This window comes from Hemiscyllium ocellatum, chromosome 32, assembly GCF_020745735.1.
Source record: "Hemiscyllium ocellatum isolate sHemOce1 chromosome 32, sHemOce1.pat.X.cur, whole genome shotgun sequence".
Lineage (NCBI taxonomy): Eukaryota > Metazoa > Chordata > Chondrichthyes > Orectolobiformes > Hemiscylliidae > Hemiscyllium > Hemiscyllium ocellatum.
This window is the reverse complement of record NC_083432.1, coordinates 28,409,193-28,421,665: the sequence shown is the minus strand read 5'-3', so window position 1 is coordinate 28,421,665 and position 12,473 is coordinate 28,409,193. Positions and strand designations below refer to the sequence as shown.

General features: G+C 40.8%; 1 protein-coding gene across 3 annotated transcripts in view; it reads left to right on the top strand.

Annotated features, from left to right (window-relative positions):
• Window positions 1–12,473, top strand: part of LOC132831018 (neurabin-2-like) — a 216,796-nt gene that overhangs the window by 178,129 nt on the left and 26,194 nt on the right. For all 3 annotated transcript variants that reach the window (XM_060849048.1, XM_060849047.1, XM_060849049.1), the window contains exons 7-8: window positions 1,910–2,065; window positions 10,564–10,617. In XM_060849048.1, coding sequence (XP_060705031.1) covers window positions 1,910–2,065; window positions 10,564–10,617 — 210 coding nt within the window. The remainder of the gene's footprint in view (window positions 1–1,909; window positions 2,066–10,563; window positions 10,618–12,473) is intronic.

The window sequence follows — 12,473 nt, the reverse complement described above, 5'->3', positions numbered from 1 at the left end:
TTCCAGTCCTGACTACGTCAAAGCTTTCCTGAATGGCCTCCCATCTTACACCCTCCTCTTAATCATCCAAAACCCACCTGCCTTTATCTTGACTTGCATTAAGTCATTTTCACCGAATGACCCAGCTCTTAGTCTAGAAGTGCCACAGTTTTAACATACCCGTCCACATCCCTGCATGGCCTTGCTTGCCCTGTCCACCCTCTGTAACCTCCTTCAGCTCGGGAACACTCTGCATTCCTCCAATTCTGGCGGCTTGTGCATCAAAGAGGTCTTCCCAGTTCCATTGCTGTCTGTGCTTTCAGTCACCTAGACCTTACCTTCTGGAGAATTCCCTTCATAAACATCTCTGCTTCTTCAAAATACTTCCTAATTCTGTATCTTATGAGTACATTGTTGGTCTCTATCTCAATATCCCATCACGTGGTTAGATATGAAATTTTATCTGATAATAGATCTTTCAATTACCTTAGGGTGTAAAGGTGCATTATTCAAGTGTTGTCATTGTATTCCAGACGAAATGGCTTTTCATAATTTGTGACTTTTCCTACACCCTATGTCTGAGATAGGAAGCCACACAATGGTTCTGTCTGTGCCAAAAATAAGTTGCTAAGTAGCTCAAAAATGTCTTGATTCATTTATCACTTTTTTAAAAAATCAGCTCTTTGATGGTGAAGCATTCTTTAAATGATATTTATTAGATATTTGGCAGAGGTGGAACAACATAGCAGGCTACTTTGCAGCACCAATTGGGAGACTGATGGCTGTTACAGTTTAAGGCACTATATAAATGCAAGATTTTGTTGTTGTCATGGTCACCTTCAGTTTGCCCAGCTGCATTATGTCAAAATGATTAAATAGTTCTTGGAGAAACTACAATGCTGGCTTTTTGAAAATACTATAAAGACAAATGGGACTGAGGTTGTAAAAAGCTCAGCACTTAACAAAATGAAATTTATATGCGGTGGCCATCTAATGAAATTTCAAGTAGGGGAAATCTTTCATAGAAATTGAATGACTAATGCATGTAAGGTTGCTATTTCAGGCAGTTCCAGTTTAGCCTGGTAGACTAAAATGAATTGTTCTGAAATCTACATTTTGTTTTGATTAATAGTTGAGATCAGATGTAGTAGTTTCCTAAAGGTATATATTTCATGTCATAATAGGATGGGTTACACGCGCATGACTGAGTGGTCACCTCACTAAAGAGATTCACATATTTTGCATTTGAAAGTGAAACCTGTTCAGCTGTGTAAGGTTGTGCAGGATAAGTATCTGATGCATTAATATGGCCCTTAACAATTGTGCTCATGTTTTTGAAAGTGTCTCTTTCTCTTGTCTTCTCCTTTTCGGCTTGAACAGCATGTGTGAAACTTTGTGTGTGTGGTTGCAGTTTTGAAAGTCATGCTGCATGTCAATTGTGGAATAGAATAGGTAGCAATAGTCCATGCCTGCTGGAGCTGTGACCAAGCCATCCGTTTTCAGTACACTTCAAGGTTAATTGGGGAGAGCCGTTGGAAGCAATTTTCCACTAATGTATTTCCTTTCATTTCTGGTATTTATCACAAATATCCAGTCTTTCATTTCCATGGGTGTGGAGGAAAGGCAGACAGAAATGATTGAAGATGCCTGAAAAAAATGTGTTCCATGGACAGAAAGAGTCTAAATCATCTAATCATATACTCTTGCTTTGTTCTCACATTGTTTCATTTCCCATTATCGAGTGCATTTATCTTGAGTAGCATTGAGTTAGAGCTAATGTGTGCCTTAGACAATACTTCACATCTGACAGTCAGAAGCAGTTTGACATTAATATCCGTTTCTCAGTAATTATCCCCTGGTTCTCTTTTGAATGACTTTGTGGATTTGGGGAGAGAAAAACTGCTTATAATCTGCCTAATGTCACCATCAGACTGGAGAATATGCGACAGATGAAGAGGAGGAAGAGATGAGCCCTATGTTCGTTAACAATGACATGGCAATTGAAGTTTTTGATCTAGCAGAGAATGAAGATATGCTTTCACCGGTGGAGATGGATCCTGAAAAGCTGGTGCATAAGTTCAAGGAGGTACGAGATTTATTATAGCCATTCTGCCACATCTTAAAAGCATTGTTATTATAGTCATTTTTCCCCTCCTCCCTCCCTGCCACTTCTTTGTGTCTCCACACAGATTCCCTTCAATCTCTGTTGAAGCCATTCAGTAGCCAGCTTCACAGGGATTAGAAGAGCAGTCTAGAATTGTTGGCCGTCCAGTTTCTCATCCCTTGGAGAAATGTTTGACCTCTACAAGGTGGCACAAATGTGGCACATTTGAGTTCAAGAATCCACTGTAGCTGGAAACCATATAGAAACAGAAAATGCTGTCAGTGTGCAGCAAGTTTGCAAATCTCTTGAGGCGTGATTGGATGGATTCTTGACTAACAAAGGGACTCAACGGTCATAGGTTGATGGGTCAGCAAGGGGCGGGAAGGCAATTAAGCAAAAATCTGAAGTTCAGGCCACAATCAGATGAGTCGTGCTCTTATTGAATGACAGAACAGGTTTATGGGGCCAAATGGCCTGTTCTTGTGCCAACACTGTACACTAATCTGCTTCAAAGAGAGAGAAACAGAATTAACTTTTCAGGTTGCTGACCTTTCACCTGAGTTGGGAAAAGTTAGAGATACAAATGTTTACCAAGAGGTTGGATGGTACAAGACTAATGAAAGGTCTGCAATAGGGTGGAATGTGGGAAATTGAATGATAGAAGGGTTAATCATTTTATGGTAAAGGAAGTAATGTAAGGGTGAGAAAAGAAACAGAGAAAGGAAAAATATATACCTAGAGCCATTGGTTGAAACATTCAAAGACAAGTAACGAAGATCGGGTTGTGTTGCAAAATTGTTGAATATTGAGCTTGATGGCTGATTAGTGCCAACAGTTGCCGTTCCTCAATCTTGCACTGAGTTTCACTGGAGCAGTGAAGCTGGACAAGGTCAGAGATGTCAGCATGAAAGCAATTTGGAGGAAAAAGTGAGGTCTGCAGATGCTGGAGATCAGAGCTGAAAATGTGTTGCTGGAAAAGCGCAGCAGGTCAAGCAGCATCCAAGGAACAGGAAATTCGACGTTTCGGGCATAAGCCCTTCATCATTCCTGATGAAGGGCTTATGCCCGAAACGTCGAATTTCCTGTTCCTTGGATGCTGCCTGACCTGCTGCGCTTTTCCAGCAACACATGAAAGCAACTTGGCAAATTAAAATGCCATACTACTGGAAACTCTGCGTCATGTCTGTGAAATAAATGGGAGTGTTCTGTGAAATGGTTGCCCAATCCGCACTTAATCTCCATAGCATTAAGGAATATGTACTGGAGCCCAGCAAAAGAAAAATTAAAGCAAATTTGGGACCTTGGACTGTGAGGAATGAGAATGTAACAGGACAGGTGTTACTCCTTCTGCTTGCCTGAGAAGGTTCTGTTTAAAAAAAAACAGGGTTCAGGGGTGATTAGAGAACCTGGCTTTTCCATTTGATATAGGAGTTAGGATGTCATGTTGAGGTTGTACATCACATTGGTGAGGCCTTTTCTAGAGTACTTTGTGCAGTTCTGGTTACCCTGCTGTGGAAGGATATTATTAAACTGGAGAGGGTTCAAAAAACATTTACCAGGATGTTGGTGGAAATGGAAAGTTTGAGTATAAAAATTGACTGGATAGGCTGGAATTTTATTAACTGGAGCATAGGTGGTTGAGGGGGTGACCTTAGAGGTTTATAAAATCATGAGGGGCATAGATAAGGTGAAGAGCAAGGGTCCTTTCCATAAGATGGGGGAGTTCAGAACTAGGGGGCATATTTTTAAGGTGAAGAAGAAAGATTTAAAAAGGGCTTGAGGGGCAACTTTTTCACTCAGAGGCTGGTTTGTATGTGAAATGAACTGCCAGAGGAAGTGGTGGGTGCAGGTACAGTTGCAACATTTAAAAGACATTGGACTGGTACATGAATAGGAAAGGCTTGGAAGGATATGGGCCAAATGCAGAAATGTTGGACCAGTTTATATTGAGAACATGGTCAATGTGGACTGGTTGAACCTAACGGTCTGTTTCCATGCTGTATGACTCAATGTTAGTGTTCTAGTACATGACGCCATCTAGTGTACTCAATAAGGAATTTGTAAGATGGTCGACCACATGATATCATGATATTACTAACTTCTGGTAATGCTATTCAATAGCAATGCCTTCGCTCAAAACTCTACCACCATTATCCTGGGAGTTATCATTGACCAGAAACAATAGCAGCAGTGTACCCAGGCAAAATGCACTGCAGCGTCCTTCAAAAACAACTTCCAAAATCCATGACCTCTAAATGAAATGAGGAATGAAGCATAGGGGTACCACCACTTGCAAACTCCCCTGCAAGCCAGAGATCTTCCTGATTTGGAACAACATCATCATTCCTTCACTTTCTCTGGATCAGAATCTTATACCTTCCTTCCTAACAGCACGGTGGGTGAATCACATCACAGAAATTGCGTAGCATAGCTGTAGAAGAATACTCGCTACCACTTTCTCAAAGACAGTTAGGGAAGGGCAATAAATGCTGGACTTACCAGCGATGCATATATGACTAGATTAGATAGATTTGATTCCCTACAGTATGGAACAGGGCCTTCGGCCCAACAAGTCCACCCGACCCTCCGAAGAGTAACCCATCCAGGCCCATTCCCTTACCCTACATTTACCCCGACTAATGCACCTAACACTATGGGCAATTTAGCATGGCCAATTCACCTAACCAGTACATCTTTGGATTGTGGGAGGAAACCAGAGTACCTGGAGGAAGCCCACGCAGACACAGGGAGAATGTGCACACTCCACACAGACAGTCACCCGAGGGTGGACTCGAACCCAGGTCCCTGGCGCTGTGAGGCAGCAGTGCTAACTGCTGAGCCACCATACCGCCCCTTCTTAGGGGGCGAATAAACCAAACGTACATTGAATTTTAACTGAGGTGAGAAGAGAGCATCATTGCTCTGATCTCACTACTCCATGACTTAAAATAGAAAGACTTCTTTCCTGCAGCCAGTATGCAAATTGAATACTTGTTTATATATCAGATCTTAAAATATAATATCTATGAACCATATTTCTTAATAAATACAAACATGTACTCATTATCAAAACAAAATTTATTCAGTGAAAATGCAGTAATTAGTTAGTAATACAGTCAATAATATAGAAGTATAAATGCTTATCCCTCTAAACTTGTCAAAACCATACACACAGCCTTTGGGAAAGAGAAAAAAGTCACAGATTTCTGCAGAAAATGGCTTTCTGAAAAACAAATGGATTCTTCTTGAAAAGTTGTGGTTAGCTCAGTTGCCTTGTTTGCGTTGCAGAGTGATGCCAGCAGTACTTGCAGGTTAAACTCACCACCAGTTGTGTCTCTTGAATGAGAGAGCAGCCATATGATCGTCTGACAACTTTTTACAATTATCTAAAAGGAAAAGTATAGAATCTGGAGTCTATTGCATTGATGTTCGAACATGTATGGTCCAGTCACTAATCATGTAACATTTTCTCTGAAATCTGATAGACATAGCTTGATCAGGAAATGCAACAGTGAGGTGCTCTTTCAACCATTCTTTCAAACGAACATATAATTTTAACCCTGAGCTCAACAAGAGGGCTTTTCTTTTCAAATATCAGGGGTTTCCTCAAAATCTGAATTAGGTCCATTTCCCACAATTCTTCAAGTCCTCCAAGCAATAGTAAATATAAAGTGCCTTTGTAACAATTCTCACAATTGGCAGATGGATCCATTGTATGAAGGAACTGGTCTTCGGTAATGGGTCAGAGAATTCATTCAACAAATAGCTAACCTGAACTAGACTTCTGATTTTAGTGCCTCTCGTTTATGGAGTAGGAAATTGGCGAGAGCTACAAATATTTAGTAACCTCTGTTGGACACAGATATAGATATTTTCTAATTAGACTGTTTAGAATGTTATTGTATACCTCTGGAGCAGGGTGGGCTTTGGCCCTGAGGTAAGGACAGGTAGACTGAGACAATAATTAAACTCACTTTTGGTACATGCTAAGTTTATGAAGTCTGGCAGTATGTAAAATCACAAAGGGTGAAAGAGAATGGAGAAGTGAAAGATCAAGAGAAAAATCCACACTTATTTTTGCAGGGAGAACGCTGTACCACAGACAGGTATGTGGCCTTTTGTCTGGTAGCAAGTCCTAAGGTATCATACAAGAAGCTGGAAAAGTAGCTAAAAAATCTTTATCAGCTGTACAAATCAAATGCCCATACTAGTTATCAAATAATAGACAATTTGGTTGTGGAAGTGTTCATAATGGATAACGTTGGAATCTGGTTTAACAGTGACGCCTTCATAGCTGAGTAACTTGTGAATCTAAAGCTATTTTGTTGAATGATTCATTCTTGCGATGCATTGCTGGAATGAGCACTACTATTGCCCAGAGAAAGTGATGATTACCCATCTCTTTGAAGCATTCCAGACTGTGTAGTGATAGAGTTCCCATCATACCGCTGGTGGGCAATTCCACCAACATGACCATTGCTGATTGAGGAACAATGTTAAATGTCCATTGGTGTGCGACTTGGATAGAATTTAGACATGCTGATGTTTCCATGCACCTACTGCTTTTGACTTTCAGTTTGGTAGAAATTATGGTTTTTGAAGGTGCTGCCAAAGAAATCTTGACGAATTGCTGCAGGCCATCTAATTTATCCAGCCAGAGTGAAAGGGTTTGATGTTATATTTACTGGATGAGGATTCAATCAAGTAGAATGCTTTCACCTTAATAGTGTCAAGCCTTTGGAATGCCTTTAGTGTTCCTCCATCCTCGTGAGTGGAGAGTATTCCATTGCACACATGACTTGTGCCTAATATGTTGAAGTGAGGTTTTGAGGAGTTAGGAAGTTAGACACTCTGCAGAATACTCAGATCTGATCTGTGGTCATATCCATCTAAGTTGTCCAGTTGACTTTCAGTGGTGACTTATGGGATGTTAATGGTGGAGCATAGTGAGTCTAACGCTATTGAATGCCTTGGGGACGTTATCAGGTTCTCCTGTTGGAACTCTTGCTGTAACCTGCAGGGGCTGTATGATCAACAACATCAATATGAAAATTAAGCAGGATGTCTGCAACTGTTTTTTGCATTCATCCATTTTCTGCCACAAAATTTGTTAATTGTGGATAGCATCTTCAGGTGCAAATGTGTTCTTCTTAATTTTCCTTTATGTCCTCTTGATGTACATTATTGGAGTTGGCTGCAGAATTGGTCCAATGCTTTCCTAACCAGTACAGGTGCAGAAACAGCTTGAATAAAATATGGATGACAACTCACTATGTTGCAGGGGAATCTTGGGTCTAGTTTGCATCTTGCTTTGACATCTGCGATGAATCCGCTGCAGAGTTCTTGCATCGTTTTTGCTGTATGTACAAACACAAGGAAGTGAATGCTACCTTGCTGGGAAACAGTAGCATCCTGTGTTTTCAGTTGTGACTTGTCACTAGTACAGTGCACTAGCTGAGCATGACCACTGGTCTGCAGAATAGCAAATCTCTTGATGCTAATGAGCCCTGTGTACCTTCTGAAGGTAGGTTGGCCTTCTTCACAAGGCAATTTGAAAGCAGGAGTGGTGATGGTTTCCTGCAATTGTTTTATGGCCTTCGTGAGACTGCACCTACCATACTGTGTACAGTCTTGGTCTGCTTAGCTAAGGAAGAGTGCACTTGCTATAAAGGAGATGCAACAGAGATCCACCAAGTAAGTCTTGGGTTGGCGGGATTGTATTTTGAGGAAACTGAGACTGTATTCTCTGTAGTTTCAAAGAATGAAAGGTGATGTCCATAAAACTTACAAGTTTCTTCCAAGGCCTGACAAGGTAGCTGTGGATAGGATAAGTCTCGAACAAAGGGACAAAATCTCAGATTAAGGGAGGAGGTATTTTGTCACTCAGGTGATGGTGAATTTTTGGAATTCTCAACTCAGAAGGCTGTGGGAGCTCAATCAATGAGCATGTTCAAGATGAGAATTCATGCTTTTCTGGAGAGTATTAACATCAAGGGGTATGGAGTATATAAAAAAATACAAGTAGATGATCAGTCATGCCCATTCTATTTCCTATGTTCCCAGCTGGATCCTTTGAGCCAGAAAAGACAGCCCACTCCATTGTGGCACTCTGAATTTCTGGGATTATTGAGAGCATCCATGGAAGAAGTATTATCTGCCCTTAACTCTGCTATTAAGAAATAATGTCTTTGGGGCTCCCAGTGATATTACTGAACTCTATAGGGTTGCTAATCCATTTTTAAATGTACTTACTGCTAAAAACGTTTCCAACTGAAATAATATTCACAGTTAAAATAAAAATAACATTACACTGATCATCTGATACATGGCAGGCATCTTTTTGAAATCAGAATCTTTAATCTTTAGCTAACCAAGCTTACCAACCATGATTGATTTTGCAGTTCTCTTGTTATAACTTGCTCTAGTATCTTATGGACTACACAACAATTTCAAAAAAAAAAGTTGAGAATTACATGGGAACAATTAGCCCCTCAAGCCTGTTACATGATTCAATGAGTCATAACTGATCTAGATACCTGCATTGGCCATGTCATTTCATGTGTTTGCTTACTAAAGATCTGTGGGATCTCACATGTAAAATTAGCAATTGATTTGGCATCAGTTACCTTTTGCAGGAAATAATTCACAGCTTCTATCACTCCTTGTTATCATGCCATGCATTGTTAGATAATGGTTAATAATTATAAAATTTTACAATGTGGAATGGGGTTGTTTGTCCAGTTGTGTCTTTTTTAGTGTTTAGAAGAGCTACCCTATCAATCCCACTCCCCCTAATCTTTACCCATCACTCAAAAAATATTTCATTTTCAACTGTACACCCAATATCTTACTGAAAGAGATGTGCTGTGATGTCCTCTGCATTTGTAGAAACACCTTTTAAAATGCAGGTTCTTGTTTCTTGACCAAAACCAGTTGCAATCTTTTAACTCTTGCAGCAGCATTCCATTACTCATGTCTTGTAAAACAACTCAAAATCTAAGGCAGCTGGACACCTGCAAGGTGTAACGTGATAACTACCGCACTATCTGGTCAATTCAGTTTAGGCCTTGTGGATCTGAATTGTGGTCTTCCCATACTCTCACCTGAGAGTAATGAATAAATTGTCAGAACTGTAAACAATAAAGACATTCACAGATTGGGAGTCTAATGCCCCTTCCAGGACATGCTCAAGATAATGAGCTAAACATAACCCAGCCACTCTACTCACCCCAGATCAAGGTAACTGAATCTATATGGGATCAAAGTAGTGGCCCTGAAAGAAGCAATCTGAATAATTATTTCAAAGTCAACATTTCATTGGAAATGGCAGCTGGAAGTAATTTGAGTGCTGTTGTCAATTCCATGATTCTCAGAAGACCAGTCCCAGCTCTTCTCCATTCCCCCTTTCCTTTCCCACATCACCTTCTCCTCCTGATTACCTCCCACTTGTTCTCCCAATCACCTTGGACCACAATTGTTCTCCCAATCACCTCCCATCTCAATTGCCTCTCCTCCCCTGATCACCCCTTCATTCCGAGTATCCACCTTTGCAAGCTACATGGGGTTCCTAAAATGTCTAAAGCTCTTAGATTAGATACCCTACAGTATGGAAACAGGCCCTTCAGCTGAAAAAGTCCACACCGACCCTCCGAAGAGTAACCCACCACCCTACATTTACCCCTGACTAATGTACCTAACACTATGGGCAATTTAGTATGGCCAATTCACCCAGTCTGCACATCTCTGGATTGTAGGAGTAAACCAGAGCACCGGGAGAAAACCCACGCAAAATGTGCAAACTCCACACAAACCATCACCCGAGGCTGGAATTGAACCTGGGTTCCTGTTGCTGTGAGGCAGCAGTGCTAACCACTGAGCCACTGTGCCACCCCAGTATCTTGGCTACAGTCGCTGCTGAAATCATTCCTTATCCAATCTACTCCAGCCTGCCAGTCCAAATCATTACCTTCCCCACCACCCCAACAATCACCTACAGTCCAAAATATTATTTGATTTTGCAATGTTGACAACTTCTTGTATTATCCCCATGACTTGTCCGACCTGCCTATCTCCTTTTCCACCTATCCAGTCCACCCTCTCCACCCTGACCTATCATCTTCATCCCCTCCCCACTCACCCATTGTACTCCATGCTACTTTCTCCCCACCCCCACCCTCCTCTAGCTTATCTCTCCACGCTTCAGGCTCACTGCCTTTTATCCTGATGAAGGGCCTTTGCCCGAAACGTCAATTTCGCGGCTCCTTGGATGCTGCCTGAACTGCTGTGCTCTTCCAGCACCACTAATCCAGAACTTCTTGTATTGATTGGAAGGCAGTGCACTTTTTGGTCCCAGTATTTTAACAGTTTTGATTTTAAATGACTTAGCAAATTGTATTATCTGAAATCGAAAAGACAAATGAATAAACATAAAAATCCAACAAGTGCTATCAATAATAATATGGTTTGTTTTTAATCATCAGCTTCAAATAAAACATGCTGTAACAGAAGCGGAGATTCAGCAGCTGAAAAGAAAGGTATGTTTTCTGTTTCCCGGTGACATTGATGTTTGGAAGAAGATGTTACATTATTTGTCAGTCATTTTTGTTGTTGAAGAAATGGCTAGCATGTAAAAATGCATGTTGCACTTGATGAGATTTATTGAGCTTTTCTGAAATCTATATAGTATGCACTCTCACCAGAAGGTTATTCAAAAAGTGTTTAATTTCATGAACTGCATCAAAATGGAAGAGGTCTGTGATTGTCGAATTTGTCATTGTTAATTAAAATATTTAAATATTGTCAGATTTTAATATATTTCAAAAACACTAGAATTTCAGATCTACAATCTGTTCTGAACTATAGCTCACCTCAACATGAATCGGCTACAGTAATTGAAAATTATAGGTCAAAATTACCCGTTGTTTTAATCAGGACAGTGATATTGCTGTGAATCAGACATTTATTTGTGAAATATTTGAATGCATTGATTATCTGTCCTCGCTGTGGCAATATCTGTGCTACGACTGAGTTGGCAGAATGGCCTATCTAGCCCATCTTGACAGAACCGTCTCTGTTTTCACAAAGCCTTGAGACAGGTTGGAGCAGGACATAATGCACAAGACTGTTCAGCGACAGACTCCCCAGGGCATCCCACATGTCCTGACATATTCCCATTGCTCTACTTCAGTATGTTAGATCATTAAAGTTGGCATTTCAACCCTCTGCCGCAAAGTGAGGATACCATCTCAGCTACAGTGACCTGGCACCTATGTGGTTCCATCTCACTGTGCCAGCTATTGCACATACATCGGGTGACTTGCCACATGAACACTCCCTCCACACCACCTGGCTTCTAATTTACGTATGATGTTGTATATGGTGCTTGTAAAGTTGCATTCATTGGCATTACATCTTCAGGACAGCTAGGTGATCAGGCTTGGGGAAATTCTTGGTAAGCTATGTGATGTAAAGAAAACTGGAGACTCTACCGAAACAATTTATACTTCCATACTACACAATGTATGTAAATGTGTATGTTGCCAGAGCTTTCTGGTCCACTTGGGTCATTGAGTCCAGCTGGATGGCTGGGTTGAGTCAGATTGGTGCCCTCAGGGCAAGATTTGATCCTTGTCCTGTGTGATTTTGGATTCAGGACCTACCTCCTCACCCGACCTATGCTGGAGGTCACGGTGCAGTGGTTTGGACCTGCTTTCTGGTAGCGAGAGTGCAGAAGGAGACTACAGAAGTTAACTTTTGTTGAAAGGAAACACAGGGGAAAAGGTAGCTGCTAGAAGCAGCTACTTAGCAAATCTATAGAGGAAGATGGGCATTCAACGGGAGAAAACAGACCAAGCTGCAGAGAAATTCATCCTCATTTTAGTTTGTAATAGAATTCCTGGCCAGTCTCCACAGTTGCATTCAAAACATGAATGACATTTTAAATATTTACTATTGTGTAGTTAGACCTTCAGACAACTCTGCTTTAGATTGCACCCCACTGCTGATGCACAATTCAGTAGGTCAGAGACCCATCCTATTTACTCAATAAAATTGTCCCTGGAACTTGAGACAGGGTGTCTAGCATTGGGTATTGATGAGCAGAAATTCTTCATCATTGCATGTATACTGGCAAAGCTGGACTCCAGTAAATTTCAACTTCACAGACCTTTTTTGTACCTCTATCATTAGTTTCCTCCATGTATTCATCTGTTTCTTTCTCTCCATGCAGCTTGTCTTTATTAAACAGAATTCTGGATCTCTGAGATATTAAGTAGAACCAGGAAAAACATGCAGCCAAAGAAAAACATCAAGTTTGCATTAAATTCTACTTGTAACTTCTTGGCTGGTTCCATGATGCCTTAATGTCTAACTTGGTTCACTGAAATATATT